The sequence below is a fragment of the Motacilla alba genome, chromosome 2, assembly GCF_015832195.1.
Source record: "Motacilla alba alba isolate MOTALB_02 chromosome 2, Motacilla_alba_V1.0_pri, whole genome shotgun sequence".
NCBI classification, from domain to species: Eukaryota; Metazoa; Chordata; class Aves; order Passeriformes; family Motacillidae; genus Motacilla; species Motacilla alba.
In genome coordinates, this window is record NC_052017.1 from 29,576,966 (window position 1) to 29,594,621 (window position 17,656).

At 35.0% G+C, this 17,656-nt stretch overlaps 1 protein-coding gene across 2 annotated transcripts in view; it reads right to left on the reverse strand.

The window, feature by feature from the left end:
- Window positions 1-1,950: 1,950 nt before the first annotated feature.
- SNX13 (sorting nexin 13) overlaps window positions 1,951-17,656 on the reverse strand; it is a 65,075-nt gene continuing 49,369 nt past the window's right edge. The window contains exons 18-26 of one of the 2 annotated variants that reach the window (XM_038125097.1): window positions 16,278-16,417; window positions 13,723-13,830; window positions 12,868-12,978; window positions 11,408-11,569; window positions 10,136-10,207; window positions 9,127-9,272; window positions 7,271-7,339; window positions 6,004-6,116; window positions 1,951-5,521 (exon numbers count right to left, since the gene is read on the reverse strand). In XM_038125097.1, the coding sequence (XP_037981025.1) occupies window positions 5,274-5,521; window positions 6,004-6,116; window positions 7,271-7,339; window positions 9,127-9,272; window positions 10,136-10,207; window positions 11,408-11,569; window positions 12,868-12,978; window positions 13,723-13,830; window positions 16,278-16,417 (1,169 nt within the window). In that variant the 3' untranslated portion in view covers window positions 1,951-5,273. Of the gene's footprint in view, window positions 5,522-6,003; window positions 6,117-7,270; window positions 7,340-9,126; window positions 9,273-10,135; window positions 10,208-11,407; window positions 11,570-12,867; window positions 12,979-13,722; window positions 13,831-16,277; window positions 16,451-17,656 lie in introns of both variants that reach the window. The other variant, XM_038125087.1, reaches the window with a different exon arrangement.

A 17,656-nucleotide genomic window follows, 5' to 3' on the forward strand; every position in this document is an offset into this window, starting at 1 on the left:
TACTTTTCCTTGAGATCCACAGGAGAACCATGAGTCCATGTTTTTTTTTACATGGCACTGTACAAAGTCAGCAAAACTGGTGAATTTCCAAAAGCATGATATACCAGTTTCACTTTTGCACTAATACAAGACAGAAGAACATTTCATGGAGGTCCTATCCCTTTTTTCCCCCAGATACCTGTGTTTTTACATTAGACATAAGCAGGTCTTGTTTGTTTGCAGAAATTATATTTGGGATTAATGGGAAGCCAGTGTTTTAAATCAACATAGATAACATAAAATTGAGTAAGATGTGAAACCAATTTTTTAATGACTGTAAGGGAATGCTTTGTATGAAGTTCTTGATAACAAAAACATTGCCTTGATAATAAAATTCCAACTTCACTGTCATACTGAAAAAATAACAAACCTGTAGGGGAGGTGACATCTGAAAAGTTTTGTACTTAACCCAATACAGGTTGGCTATTTTAAGAAAAAGAACGAAAGAAGTGAAAGTTCTGGCTATTCTGTGCAGGAAATTACAAGGGAACTTGCAGAATCATACTCCACATGCTCCAAATGAAGAAGAATGTTCCCAATTGAAATAATTTTGATAATCTCTTACCTAAAACACCCAAAAGTTTTCACAGAAAAAATTTCATCATCATCTCTCAATTTAATTCAGAATTAACATGCTTTCAGAGCTCAAGCCGAGAAAATTCAGCACGAAAACCTCTAAAGACTACTTTGGGCCTGTGTTTAAAAGTGTTATGGTTAGAAACAAAAATACAGTTTTTGATATCTACATTCCTTATTTCCATTTAGTATGTCTTGATTACCAAAAAATTCAGTGTAATCTTGTTCCCTACTTAAACCTAACCTCAGAATTAATTTGCAGACTAGTCCAATTCTAATGTGCCAAATGAGAATTCCAGTTAGCCCTTGCTGAACCAGGTATCAAATTATTTAAACTGACTCATGCAGATTTTCCCAAGCCCAACATGCCATAGTAATTCAGAGACATGGCAAATATCTCAAATAACTGGGAAACAGTTATTTGAAACATCTGAATACTAAAGTAGTCAAACATATTTTGGGGAGGGACACACACTGTAGTGGTGTACATGTTTCAAGTGTTTACTAAAGCTTAGTTTCGTTTGAAATACATAATAAAAGTGAACTACTTGTTTTCATGACATAATTTCCCTTCTTCCAAGGGATAAATTATGGAATTTGTAGTCATGTCAAGGAAGGCTGATGCTGATTACCGAACTCCAAAAAAACTTTGGGAATCACACTGCATTAGACATCAAAACCAAAATTAAATAATCTGTTAGACTGAAGATTTAAATAAGCCATAGACACATATAACCCTCAGTTACCAAAGGGCAGATAATTTTAAGATGTTTTTAAAACATAATCTTATTATGGAGTGTATTTTTGCCATGAAATTACCCTAGGATAACAGGCTCAACAAATAAGGACTTCTAATCAGCTACTAAAATTCCTGATATGTGTCTACATCCTGCAGCAAAAGTGGTAAACACTTTGCTCAAGGGTCAAAGAACTAACATCTCTCTAGCTCAGGACATCTTTTTGATGAATGTGAAGCAGCTGGAATAAAAAGATCAAGGGAAACAATTGTGATCCCATGGTAGACCCAGCTGTTGCAAAAATAAACCCGGGGGGAAAGAGCCAAAGATTTAAAAAACCTGCAATATAAACCCCTCTTACATCATACAATCCCATTGTTTCTGCATCTTTGTAAACACAGGACTCTCTGCAAACACTGGTCAAAAATGAACGTAGAGATTATTTTGTTTGAAGTAAACCCAGTCTATAAAACATTAAAAAAACTTCAAAGAATGCTTGTTTTATTTAAACAGTAATAGTTTTATCTTTAGCGACCTTTAGCGACCTTTTGTACCTGCTAGTGAGAAAGTTATTTGAAAAACAAATGGAGGCTGATACTAATCCTGTTAATACTTTATTAGTGTAATTTTTTAGCTTTCTATTGGACAGAACATAAATGCAAACTCCAAAAAAAAATTCAGAGTCCTCTGCCATTCAGTAGAAGTGACCATGGCAGCCCATTTCATGTTCATTCTTTGTTACAGAAATGAGGGGAGGGGGAGGGGAAAAGCATCAATAGAACAATTAGGCACACAGCTGACACTTACTGTACAATGATATGCACAAGTAATTTATAACAGCTCTATGAGTTTATGAGATGTGTTCTTCAGATTCTTCCCTTGTAATACATGAGCTTTGCTCAGGAGAGCAAGGATCATTGAGAACAAAGGAATTAACAAAGGAGTAACAAGTAAGACTTTTAAAACAAGTCCTTAAATAAACTAAAGTAACAACAGAATGCAGAATTGTTCACCTGAGAAGACATTTTTAACCTAGACTTCAGAACATTAAAAATTCATTTATTTTACAGCTATTCAAATACACATGCATTAAATGAAAATATTGCACAAAATTAAAATTTAGATTGTGGAATTTATATAGTTTCATTTTGGTACACATTCTGGTAGCACTTAAAATTAACTTTTTAGTTCTAGCAAACACCAGCAGCACAAGCTTGAGGATGAACCAAATGAAAAATTCAGTTGCTTATTTTCTCTTAAAAATAATTAAGGCTAAAACAAGTGCATTTGTTGACAGTGGCACAATTTTCAGCGGCCAGTCACAGCACCTAAAGGCCAGAAGATACACCCAGACACTTAAGTGCTGTATATTAACATTCAGTTTTGGAGACTTCCTAGGATAACAGGCTGCATGGGTTGACAATGTGGGTACTTCAAATTGTCGACAGGAAAACCTTTTAAATAAAGATACATACAAACTCGCTTTAACAAAAAGTGCTCATTTCTGATAGTTCTTGCCAGCCAACAGGCACCACTCAAATAGGAAGCCACATTCTGTAATTAAATACAGAAGACAAAATATCAATACGTATATACGTATGCACACATGCGGATATAAATGTGTGTATAGGTATATGTAATAAATTCATTAAGTAAAATGAATAATAAGTATTGTGTATTACGTTTAGTTCACATTCCTAGAGATATTATTTTATTTTTGTACAGAAATGTACCAGATAACTAAAAAATAATTTTAAAAAAGCCAAATTTGTATATTATCACTATGCTGTTGAAATTTTTCATGGTACCTACAGATAGCTAAAATGTTCCACAGATTTGACAAAACAGTATTTGAACTTCCCACTTTCATACTGCTTAACAAATTCAGTGACTTAAAAAACATAAATTAGATTTGGTAAGATTAATGAGATATTTACTGTATCACCAAGAACAACTGCTGAATGATCTTTCATCAGTCAGATATCAGTTATGCATGAGCACCCTGACAGAGGAAGATACAGGCATGTAAACAACAGGAGCTGGCTATGTTGATTACTTCACACAGAACTCAGGAATTTTGTTAAATTCAAAAGCATTTAACCATCACACTTCCACAGAACCTGCGGAGAGGAAGGGAGAGGGGTTCTTCTATATTTACCAAGTTGTCTTCCTAGGGATTACAAAAGAAAGGGATTTAATTTACAGCATTTAGTTCTGCAATAAAGAAAAAAACAAGTGCACTTGAGCCCATGCATACTGTATGAGAATGTTAACAGTACAATATGATCATCATTAAGTAGTATGATAAAAGGCTACATTTCATTAATAGAGTCCATGAGAAAAATTATCTATATAGACGTGTCAGTCAATTTAACGAGGTCCTTTGAGAGCCTTCTATCTTCTCTCAGAATGCTTTCAACGAAGGTCTATGTTTCTCTCTTGCATAAAAGGACCATTTTCTCCCATTAAGACACAAATTACAACTAGGATCCTTGGGATCCTTGATCCATAACTGTATTTTACCCTGTGTTTAGTGTTCAGAAAAAAAGGGACTCTAAAAGATTACCTTCTATTCACTCAAGATAGTGCTCAAACAGTCAGGGACTATGATAAAGAAAACACAAACTGAGATATGCTGTGGCCAAACAGGATTATTCAAATGTTACTGTATTTTTAATCGGACAGAACTTCCTCCATGAAACTAAACAGATGGATGTGGGGCCTTGATGTCAAATTTTTATTAAAATTTTACACTATGCAAAAAAATAAAAAAATTATTTAAAAAAATATTGTTGTTTTATTTCCTTTTTATTTTCATATATACACTGAGATGCATTCAGAAATTTCCAAGTGTTTGCATATGACTAATGAAATCTTTTACCTGTGAGGAACCAAGTAATTCTAACATTTTTCCATATGAGGCTTACACACTAAAAGGTAAGGAATCTTTCAATTAAGTAGGACTGAGTTCTTTCACATCCCAAAAATGCTCCAGATTTTAGTGGGGAGTTGTGTGTAAACTGTGTCTTAGTGCAACTTCCTCATCCTCTAACACAATATCTATCCTCTTTGAAACATATATTCCTTTCCTTCTACAACTACCAACTTGACTTATGTTCCACTAGACCAATTGAACATAAATATGATGCTCCTTCTCCACTGAAGTTACATGCAAAATGTATGCCAGGTGCTGTAAGAGCAGCATATGGCCTTTAAATGCTACAGAATAATCAGAATAAAGGTTTGTTTCTACTGCACCTCTGCTTTTACTAAAACTCCCATTATATATAAGGTTAGTTTAATTTTCAAAATATGAAAGCTGATGCAAATGCGGCATAAAAGCCACCTTACTTCCACTTTTATTCAGTAAATGTACTTTTATGATGGGGCTATAGCTATTTCTCCCTGCTCCTACCAACCTGCTATTCCACAGACTGCTTTCCTGGTTAATTCAGCCTTTACAGGAATGTTAAGATAGCCCTACAGAGCCTCAGCACTTGTAATGACGAACAATTCCTCCTGACTCTCACACATTGCACTATCTCCCAGTGCCAAAACACCCTTTCCTTCAATTGTATCACCATAGTTGTGCTTTACTTGAACAGTCTGGCACTTTGCATTGCTGGCAAATCATCGACTCAGGAACGGAAGGGATCAGCATTCTGATATACTGGGCCAGTTTTCTTCCCAATGTTGCATGAAGACGCACCAAATCATTTAAGACACACAAACCATTCTGGTCGTGGTTGAACTATAAGTGAAGATGAGAAGATCCACAGGTCTTACAGATGCATTAATAATCTAATATGTGACACTAGAAGACTGGTGCAGAAATGACGGCATGTGAGTTTGAAGCCCCAGAGAATCTGTCCAAGTAATTAATCCTGGACAAACAAACACCAGCTTAATGGATTTGAAGTGTCACCTTTTCTGTAAGGAAGGCGCTTGAGTAGAGTGTAGTCTCTGCTTATATCTCTGCATTTGCTTTGACCTTGAATGCAGTTTGTGGAACAGCTCAGGGAACTTATTTTGTGGAAATAAGGTTTCTAGGAATCTCTCCAGAAACACATACACCATTCTCTTATTCAGCTGACTATGCTGGAACATTTCGAAGACCCGAAGAATGCCCTTCCGCGTAGTCTCAGCGCCTATGATGTGCTTCAGTTCATCTGCAAAAACAGAAGTCATACAGAAGTTTAAGCTAAATTCTACTTCCATGTTAACAACAAACCTAAACTGAATATTAAGTCTTTCAAACAATGTAGCCTGAAATTCAAGGTAACAGTGCTTCTACACAACATGACTAAACTAAAAGTTCTCTTACAGAAGAGAGTATTACTGAAAGTTACTTCACTCTTACCCTATATATGTGGAAACCATGTTTGCAAGAAATTGTACTGGTTTGGAATATACCCATTTCAGGCACAACTTAATCCTCTAGAAATTTAACACTAGAGTGGCTCTAAGAGAATTACTGACAGTGCATGCAAAAACATCCAATGCTTTAATAATTAGAAACCTTTTTATTTAAATACAGTTAATATATCAAGGTTTCTTTTCAGTACTTAAAACAATCAACAAGAATACTGACATTAATTTCAGTAACAATATATGGTACGGATTATTAGGCTTTAATCCCAGACTCACTTACCTGGCATTACCTCCAGCAATTTGGTTTTTCCTGCCACTCTTGTTCTCATTCTAATAGCTTTGTCCCTTCGTGGAACAGTTTCTGCTAAAATGCCATTGGGCCAAAAAGCATCTCTGTAACAAAAGCAAATCTGTCAAAATACGTTAACATTTTATCAAGTGAAAAAGCTCTTTTAAATCTCTCAAGGCTATCTCATAAAACAAATACAAGAAAGTAATTTGCACACAACCAAACACACACTTCAAATATCAGAAGAGAAAAAACCAAGAAGAATGATGAAGAAGATGAAGAAATCAAAAGCAAGTAGTACAATACACTCAACCTATCAGTAGCTACCATAGACTTTTTAAGTATAGGAATCAGAAGAAATGAAATTTTATTAAGACAATGCAAATCAAAACCACTCAAAAACCACATAGTTCTTACATAAAATAGACCTAAGCCTTGCTTTTACCGGGTTTTATTGCTACTGAGACTCTAGGTCTATTAATCGCTTCATCTAAATTTTGACACTAGCAGTTAGCTTTTCAACAAGCTAAAGCTGAGAAGTAGCTTCAGTGTAGTAGAAAGTCCAATGCAAAAGACATGCCTCTAATAAGCTATTTTGCCTCAGTGAAAGACGATTTTTTTCTAAATTAAAAAAATGCATTACAGTTTAATCAAAGAATAACAGTACACTTGTAAAATATGACCCTTTGGAGAATACATTACCCTACTTTGACTTTCACCACAACAAAAAAACCCCTCAAACTATAGAGAAAGAAAAAAAAGTGTGCAACACTTTCTCAACACCAATGCTGAAGCCATTAAAACTTTTAGGAAAGTGATAGTTTCAAACTCAGACTTCAGTTCCATTGTATCTATCCAAAGCAAAACATTATCTCAGAGCCAGGGCTCTTTTAGCACTAATTGTACGCCTTCAAAAGCAAGGCATGTAAATGCCTTCATCAAGGCAAACAAGACATTGCATCACTGCAGTGATCAATAATGAAACTTCTAAGTATACCTGTACCCTAGCTCTTCTAGACTGGTCGACAAATACGTTTTTAAGGTAGAGGAGAAAATTTAAAAATAGTTTTCAAGAAATATCTTTTCCATGTGGCAAATGCTTTCTCTCACTTAACATGTGTAAAAAGCAGTGTATGATCCAAACAACTGTATTCTGGAGATTAATAATTTCCTCATGTAAGAGGAGAAGGAAGACATATAGATATTAGACATCAATTGGTGAGTGCTTTGTATTTAACAGGTGTGATAAAAGACATACCTGAAGCGTTTCACTGCATCTGCTACTTGCTCGGGAGAAGTCATCCAATCAACGTGATCAACTATTTTTCTAAAATCAAAGCAACAAGTCTCTTGTTTAATTTTTAAAGCAGACAACTCATAAGTGAAACATTTTAATGAGCATTCTATGGAAAACAAAGTATAATTTTAACTTTCTCCAACTCTGTAAGTAGGTTCTATAATACTGCACAATAGGAAGGCAAACACTGATTCTCAAGATAGAAATCTAAGCTCACTGATCCCTCCCTAAAGCTAAAACTTTTTTCTTTTTGGGTAAATATACGATAATGAAGTTGGCTGCAAAGCTGCTGTTACATCTCCTATCAGCATTAGATAACTGGTTTGCTTGTAGAGCACTCCTCTTCACGTTCTTCATGGAGTACTCTTAAAGTTCTGCTTCTGTAAGCAAAGCACCTACTCAGAATCTCAAAATACTTGCTGCAATGTGTACAGTTACTTCACAATCCTTAACAGGAGATAAAGACTGATAATTCATCAGGCCTTCATTCACCAATCTATACACACAGCTCTATATCCAAATCTAGGAAGCTTACACAAATGATACATGCATCTGTGTATCACCACAATCCCAGGACTGTTTCCCTAACCACAATTTGAATTTAGTTTTCTAAGAAACAGAAAAAGATGATTTTTCTGCACAATGCTATTAAATCCCAAGAACTTGCCAGGACAAGGTAGGAGTGGTGACCAGAGGAAGCCATGAGTATCTGAAATGGCTCTAAATGCAGAAGCAAACTATGACTACACTACAGTCATCTCTGAAATAAGGAAGCAGCAGCCTGTGTAGAAACTGCTGCTTATACTACAATCTGGAAACAGCAAAAAGTATTCAGAATTGTTCAACAGGGCAGCATGTTCTTGGAAGTACAGTTCTCAAGATAGTTTTCAAATGACCACAAGGAATTATTTGAGAAAAACCCTGTGCTATTTTACCATATAGTTACCTTATTACTGCTACCACAAGTCTGTATGTTTAACAGTGATGATGAAAACGTGACAAATATAATTGTGAAGGGTAAAAAGAAACGACACAGTGAGAAATGTCCTGAAAAAAAGTAATAGAAAGCTATTTCTCACCATCTAGAAATTAAGTTTTTGATTCACGGTACTAAATCGAAAGTAACAATGCAGTTCTAAACATGTATCTAGGATTTGTTGTTGTTGTTTATATTTGCTCACATTTCAGAAACAAACTATTAGAAGGCAAGCCTGGAAACTGTATATTTCTAAGCTGAGGGCAAGAAATATTACTTAATTAGCACTATTAACTGGCTTTGCATTTCCATGAATAAGTGCACATATGAAGAACAAAGAAAATGGAGCAGCCAAAACAGACCCCAATGGAGTCCTTTTTCTTTCCCACTTCCATCTTTCAAGTGTGAGAGCAGAAAACTTAACACAGCAATTCAGCATACTTCACATAATTTGAAAGTGCCAGTGTATCATTTGTGGCATGAAAGAGATGTAAACAGAAATAGTGCAGAAAGTAATAAATAATATTAATAAGAAAAGGTATAGTGGTAAAACAGGGCAAAAAGCATAAATATTAAGTTGCATTCACAGAAACGTGAACTCTTACATGTGAAAGCTCTTTTTTAAGTTCTCTGTCATGTAAGAGTTACTGGAATTTTTCTTTCAACAAGGTTTTGTGCTTATCTCCATTTTACACCACATTTGCACTCAGTTTATTGACTTTCTCTGAGAAGGAATGCATGCAGATTTAAAGCACAAAAATTTAGTAATACCAAAAAGGATGCATAGACAGATACTATACAGTGTCACTCACATGATTGCTCAATATAAGAAAAGCAGTACCTATTAATTGTGTCACCATATGTTGCTCTAATAAGTTGCTGAAGCAGATTTTTTATATTTCTTCTTAACCACTGATTTCTCTCCTTTAAATCAAAGACTTCATCCATAAGTAGGAGCATTACTCTCAGCGGAATATTGTCATCCACCTGATCTCCAAGTAAAAGAATAAAAAGTAAACTTTTATTTCAGTTCAAGAAAGCTACAGTTTTAGAAGCTACTTTATCTGTCAGATACTTCAGTATAAGCACAACAATGACAAACACTTTATTCTGTATTTTACTGTAATATGAAATATTCCCTGAATCTTCTATAACATAATTAGTAGCAAAGAAGGACTGAAAATTAAATATAATGCCAGATAAACTGAATTTTTAAAATATGACAAGAAGCAGCTATTTCAAAAGTAAACAGTTATTACAGAAGTTGAATAAAATTAATACATGTAAGTATGTCCTAAAGAGAGACCTCATCCCTGACCTCTTCCTGGTTGCTGTGCTTCCAGCTGCCTTACACAAAGACTCAGGAAGGAGATTTTCTTGGGCACCATTTTGTTATGGATGCTAAAAACAGTGACATTTCACTGCCACGAACTGCTTTTTATTTAGACATCATTGTAATCTGCATGACTATCCTGTGCTTTTATGCTTGAAGATTAAGAAAAGGATCATAATCTCACTTTTTCTGTAGTTAATGTTACACAGATTGGCCTACAAAAAACATGTAGGAGGGAGAAGAGAAAAAAAATAAATGAAAGCCCCAGGATAATACACAGAAACAGCAGCACATGCACTCTTCACAGTTATTCCAATGTTGTGCAAACCATTCCAGTGCTAGCAAAAATGTTAATTTTAAAAGGAAGTATGCAAATTTCTTTTTAAAAACCTTAGAACTGTTTTGAAGTGCTGGTATAGTGTCAGAAAAGAATAAAAGTGTAACTCAATGCAGAATAAGTAACTCATTTGTTTGGTTTTAGAGGTGTCAACTTTGAAAGGACAAATGTCAGACTCACGTTGTCATCAATTGGTGCTGCAACTCGGCAGTGGTCAGGATCTGAATAGGTTTTCTGCATCAGAGGTGGCACCTACAATAAAAAAAAGGCTATGGTAATGACAGAAAAAAAAATTCAGAGTACAAATAAATGAGAAAAAAATTCATAAGCAGTTTGGTTATGAAATTACAAAACAACAACATTTGGTTAAAAGTAACTGCAAACTAATATATACACCACTGTGGATAAATACACAGCAGCTCTTTCACCTCGCAAAACAAAAAATCAAGTCTGCATACATTTCCATACAGCTACCAAAATTATCAACATCTTTAAGACAATTCACATCTAATTTATCAAGTGCCTAGTGCTTCAACTGAAAATACCTAAAAACTCTTATGAGACTGATATTTCTTTTGATATTTCTTCCTGATCTTAACTCCTGCCTAGTCACGGGCTTCCCAGCGAGTGCGAATGCAAATATATTGCTAGTCACACACCAGGGAAGTTACTAGCAATGATCAAGTGCAGAGACAGTCATTTTACCCTGCAAGTAATTAAAAACCCTCACATATCCCCCCAGGCCCCGATTTATTATTCCCTTTCATGATTTAAGGATTAATTCACCCATCTCAGTTGCTGTTCTACATCTGCCATCTATGGCAAAAAATGGAACAAGCCCTGACCACAGACCTTACAGCTACACATAGAAAGAGGAAGACCAGAGAAACAAAGGGAAGATGAACATGTTCTGAATGTAACTGTTTTTATAGGACTTCCAAATTGCGTATCATGCTACCATTCCTCACCTCTAAAGTACCATATTTTATGAATGTAAGAGATGAGGGAAGATGGCAGGAAAGACAGAAAAATAAATTTAATTTAAACCAGAATTTAGCAAGGAATAAGCAGAAAAGAGGCTATCTCCTTATTCTAAGTTTTAAAATATATGTTTTTTTTCCCTAACAAAAACAGCAGATGCAGGAAATCAGCTGATTGAGAATGGTTGGTTAAAACATAAGCCACGAATCTCATGTACTTCTCAAGTTACTTCACTGAATTAAGTGGAGAACTGTAACAGTCTGTAGATGCCATCTTAAAACATGTTACTTAATTGCAAAGACCTCCATTTTTGCAGTAAAATCACTGCTGAACCTTATTAAAAGGTGCAGGTACAAAACAAATTGGTCTTCTGTTTAATGACTTGACTTCTATATAACATTAGTTTCAGCAAGCCAATAGTGACTCTTTTGTTAATTTACTAGCATGTATTAACCACCAGTATTTTCTTACCTTGAAAAATGATTGTTTTATGTCTTGTCCCAATCTCTCTGACATTTTACCCATGTTGTCTGACATTTTAGTCATTCCCTCTGCCAGGCTGTCAGGGATAGACTTGACTGCATTTGATACGTTTCTCATAGAGTTACGCAGTGGATTTACAAACGTGTCCATCTGAAGGGGAAGATGTTTAACCAGAATTGTATAATCTATGAGGACACCAGCATATTAATACACTATGAGAAGCATGGCATAGAGAACAATAACATAATAGTTGTTCTTACAACTCAAATTACTTAACTTTGTCACAGACTGCAGACTACAGCTTTAATTTTACTTCCATTTATATTTCTCATTTGTTACAGCCCTACTGCAGCTATTTACATCTTTCAACAGATGTTTTCCTGAGTCATTTTCATTTCCCACCCCTTGGCTTTTCTTAGCTTAAATTTATTTTCCTTTTCTTCTCCATTCAATACCATTTCTCCCTTCCAAGCTTTCTACTTCCACATGTTTCAACTCTGCTTTCAACTCTTCATCTTTGCAACATGCCTCTTCTAAACAGCACTGGAATAGTATGTATCATGGCAAGTATAATTAAAAACATAAAGTAGATTCACAGAAACTGTAACAATTTTTCTTTCAGTATATACTCTGAATTCAGTCCAAACAAAAGCACAAATATCAGAGTGATGCCCTTTAAAACGTTATGCTTATAAAGAATCTTTTAAGCCGGAAAACACATCTTAAGTCATTATAGAAACCTTGATAAATATTTAACTATTTCACTGTTAATTATTTAAGGAATATAAGCAGGATAGTAACTTGAGGTGACAATAGAGTTGCAGATGCTTTTTATTTCTAAATTGCTTAAACTTTAGAAATGGCTACATTTGCAAAGCAGATGCTCACACAAACTGGTTAACTGAACAAAGAACCACTTGTCTGAAGACAGTTCTGGAGGCTTAACAGAAAGGATGTAGAGCTCCGAATTTTACCAATGACTGGATGTTACACCTAAATACATAACAGGTGCTTTTGAAGGGAAATGCATACTATGTTTTGGGCTGAAGAGTGGAAAGAATGGTAAAAGCAGCAAATACAGAGTAAAGAGGTGAAAAAATAAATCAGAAGGAATAAGACCATAAAAAAATCACACATGTCTGACAGAAAGCAACTTGCAACAAACACACTTTTAGACTAGCAGAGAAGCTTCAGTGCAATTTACTGTGTCCAATTTCAAAAGTTTATTTTCTTGTCATGCAAACAGATTTACCTATTATAAAAATGGTAATTTTTTGATCCTGTATGTCCTCAGATACTTTGCCACTGAAAGTTTTAAAGCAACTCATTTGCCAGATGTTTTCAAAGTGTTGTATAGCTCATTAATATCAGTTCAACGTGTCTGTTTAATGCAATCATTGCATGATTGAATGCTCTAAAGTTCCTTTGACTGTACAAAACATTCTTACCTTCCGTGCAAAATCTCCCTTCCCTTTGCTGTAGGCTTTATTCTCCAGGAAGTCATACACATAATGGGCTAAAGCTGGAGAAGCTTTCATCATTTCAGGATTTAACAAGAGCTGAGTAAAATAATTTTTAAAATTATTTTAATACATAATTAACAAGACCAAATCAAAGACATCACAAATAGCAATGTGTTTTTTCATTCCTAAATTTTATCCAACATTACACTAGTCTCAAAATAGAAACGAAGGGCTTCTTAGTAATTACCATAATTTTAACCACTATGGTAATTATAGCATCTCACAGAAAAATATACACCTTTATCATCAAACAGTCATTTCACAGTGTTTTACTCATCTTCATTATTTACTATTAACATGTTCATTGACTTCGTCAACAAATTTTAGTGCTAAATGACCAGAAAGTCCCTATGAAGGAAGATGACTAAATTTTTTTGTTTGGGCTGATACAGGCCTTATCTGAACAGTGGAACTGTGTGATTTGCTACACTGCTGGAGTGGGTGCCACAGAAAACCTTACACAGCAGCACAAGAGAAAGTCACCACAAACATGTCAGCAGGAGAAGGTAAATGGCATAAAGCTCAAAACCAACATATCTAGAACCTCATCAGCTCAGAAAAGTTGTGACATAACTGGCTGAGAATAAACCACAACACCAAAGAAAATGCAAACTTATGAGACAGTATCAAGTTCTTATGGTATATTATTTAGTTTTGAGTACCAACTACAACACAGTTTGTTGTTTTTTTTTTTTTACAAAAGACAAAACCACAAAGGCAAGCTACCTCTGAAAAAATAATTCCAAGCACAGAGCTAAAAAAACCTCAAAAACAGCTTACCTGCAAATAAGCATTTAAATCTTTTTTCCTCTTTTCCAAAAACTCTCTGTCCATATTGTTAAATGTTTTTTTGCCAGGAAGTTTTAGTATATTTGCAAGGTTTTCAAACTAGAAAAAAAGAGAAGATTTTTTTTTCGATTTTCCGGTCTTCATATAAGGACATTGTATTCACCTATTCTTATATATCATCTAACACCTGACAAAGAGAATTCTGCATCATGCCTGGAACTGAGAATTCTTGAAGAAGCCAAAGAGAGAGGTACACTGTCAATAAAAAATGCATGAAAGTTCCGAGGAGGCTATCAATGGTAAAATTTAATTTCTTGTGAAACTCTCTTTTGAAGTACACTTTTGAAATACAAACCAATAGAGTGTGCAAAAGGCTTAGGCTCAAAATTTATCATCATTATTTTTTGGAATGAAGTTACTATGATTATAAGACTACATAAAGAGTAAAGACTTCCAAGAGAACTAGTAAATCTTTCTAAAATCTCTCTCCTTTCCTATCCTGATCAAGCCTATCAAGGAAATAATTAAGCTTTTCTCCCTAGAGAGATGGCAGCACCCAGTTTACACACAGGTTATCACAACTTGTTCTAGATGTCATGATCTGTGCCTTTTCTCCAGGTAATGACAGTGATTGGCCCTGTACTCTTTGACACTGTACACAGTTGACATGTACCCTGATCTAGTTTTTCAGGAAGAATGGCAGTCCCAGGGAAGGAGAAGGGAAATAAGAGGGCCTAACACTTAATAAGGCTAAATATATTTGGTAAAATGCACAAAAAATTAAAAAGAGACAAGAATAAAACTTGAAGAATCAGGACTATCCCCATACAAAATCCAGACTTCCTGTAAATAATATCCTTAAGGTGATAAAGAGAGAAATATACAGCATTCTAAGGCTTTAAGAAACAATCTGGAAACAGGTTGCATCCTTTTCCTCTTTAGAAAAGACCACAACATTACAGATTTAAGGATATGGATTCCATTCAGTCCCTGCAAGATTTCTTCTTGCATCAATAAACTTTGGAAGGCCACAAAGCTCATATAAAATTTATGGGCTGCAGGAAGCACCACAGAATAGCTCTTTACAACTTTAGAAATCCCATTCCCTTCCAAGTAGGTCACATGGGAAAATAACGGAAGAGAAGATGGTCTAGTTTTCATTTGGACTCTTACATCTAGCCAGAAGAAATATAAGCAAACTAACAGCCTCTATTTTAAATATAGGTATCTACTTCAAATGGCATTTATTACATGAGTGACTAAAGGAACTGGTGTGAATCTATTCTGTGCTCTAAGGAAAAAAACCTCAGATACTTTGAACTGCTAACTTCAATTCCATTTTGGATCAGCTATCTATTTTCTCTGAAATACACTCCCTGACCTTCTTACTAATTTTAAATCAATGATTCTAACTTTTACCCTTAACACGTCAATAAAATGTCTTAGACAAGCACACGAGACAGTAAGAATGTCTATTTTCTTGTCAAAACTAAGCAAAACTGTTGGGAACATCTGAGATGCCACATTGAATCACAGAAATCTGTTTACTTTTTGCAATCTTGGTGCTCTAGGTTAACATTTCTAGTCTCTGTAAATTCTATCAGACTTAGCAACCAGAAATGTTGAGCTTTCATATTTTGAACATCTTTGCTTCTGCAATTTATGTCTACTCATTCAAAGTTACGTTAGTTTTAAATGATTGTCCCATACTAGCAGAATGTTAATTCATTTTAAGATCCAGGATTCTTCAAAACACTAAATTAATTGAAGAAAATCAATATGAAGGAGTACAGAAACTGTTATTTCAAATTTATTGACAGCACACTAAGACCATCAGAAATTCAAAGGAAAGTTGGACTTCATTTATATAATCCAAGGTTTCAACATGTTTGCTTTTTTAATAAAGCCTTTCCAATTTTTATTACTGCTATAACTTTAAAATGCTAACTTACCTGCACAGAATTTGTTCTCTATGACTCTCAATTAATAACAGAGTAAAGGGATATAAACTGACACTTCTGACTAGTTCAAAGGTTATGCAGTCAAATCTGACTTCTCCAAAGGCTTGGTTTAAAAGCACTTCAGCCTCCTTTTAAAAGCACTGTGTTGTCATCCTTTTTTCATGTCAGTAGGTTCTACTTTGCACCAGCTGGTGAATTATAGCTCTCTATTTCTTCCTTCTTTCATTTTAGGAGGGTTAAGAGTCTGAGAATACAAGTACAGCAGTAAAAGGCAGATTGCTAGTACTATAGTGAAGTGCTACCAGCTCTCCCTTTTGCGACCCCACCAATTCTTAACATTCACCTAAAACCTAAATACCTATTTCCCAACCTCAGCTTTTATTTCTCAATCTCTGACAATTATATAACTAACTCTCTCGGAGACCAAGAGCACTTCCATATAAAGATTTAAAGTAAAATTAAGCTGTATGAGAAGAGGGGGAAGAGTTTCTAAGTTCCATTTCATTTTCAAAGAGCAATCATATAGTCATCAGTTATTAAACTACAGAAAAGTGCACCTGTAAAGATTTTCATGAGATTGGTTACCTGCTCAGTGATCCTCATGTGAAAGTCATGGAAGTCGCTGTAGCGCCGGTATGTCTTCCACATCTCCTCACTGTTTGCATTTCGCCGGTGAACGGTAATGGCATACAGGGCATATGTCTTGCCGTGGTCATTACACACTCCTGCCACAGCATATGGGTCAGAGTCAGCATAGACTAGCAGTTTAAAGAACAAAAATAAAAAGGGAACAAACAGAAAGAAGGAAGACGAAAGGACACAAATGTGAAGTGAAGAAATGTCTGGAATGACAGACTTGAAAGACAAAAATGGACATGCAAGCAGAAGACTAAACTATCCCTTTAACTTAAACACTGTATGGTATCCTCCAAAACTTACTATGTAAACTTAAATAGAGATTAAGCAGCTTTAAAGCTAGACAGCTTTCAAGGACATGCAAAACATAAACACAGAAAAAAACTTGCAACTTTTAAATAGTAAATAGAACTTTAAAAAAATATTTTAACGTAAAGAACTCAAGATGGGGGTGAAAGACAACTGTGAAACCAGAAGAAATTCCAGTCTGCAAAGCAGTCTAATCACATTGCAAAAGTCTGCCCATCAGAAAAGTCTATAAATACAAGACAATGATTGCAAGCTGCAAGCATTCAGTTTTGTTATTGGCATCAGTAGTTTGTTATTAACTCAGCAGTTTGTTATTAACTGTAGGATAAAAAACACTTCTCATGCTGTTTTAGTCAACTATATATACAGACATGTGTGTACATATATATAATGCATTCTCTGCATGTGCACAGAGAATTGTATGCGTGCACACATTGTATGAAAAAGTCAGTTCATAAATAAAAAGAACACATATTGTTATCTGAAATGGAAGCAAACATCTTTTTGATCTCCATTAAATATTTAAGTCTTCTGGGACATTCCTCCCTCACAGAATTTTTCCCAGTACAGTTTGTTTCAAAACCTTCCATTTTATTTAGAGAATAACCTAGAACCAGTATTGTTTACACTGCACACCATTTAAATTGGCAACATGTAGTATTTCTAAGTATTAAGCCAATATCCAGTATGCACAGTTTTCCAGTGGCTAGATGAAAATATTTTTAATCAAGGTCTCTGAATTTTTCCATACCCCCACACTGCATAAAATACAATCCTCCTGAGAAACCATCAATTCCATCTTCTGTAGTACTTTTAGTCTTGATTTTTCTAAACTGTAATACTTTTGTCTAAGTACTCAGGGAGCACCTTTAGGATAGTGGCAGCTGCTGCCAATGCAAGAATCACACACTAGAAAGGTGAAGAGTGGGCACAGAGCATCTTGTCTTTGCCATCCAACCTCTAAAAGAAGAATGTTGAGTGCTCAGTCCCTAGGGGAATGACCAGCAGTCAGGATGGTG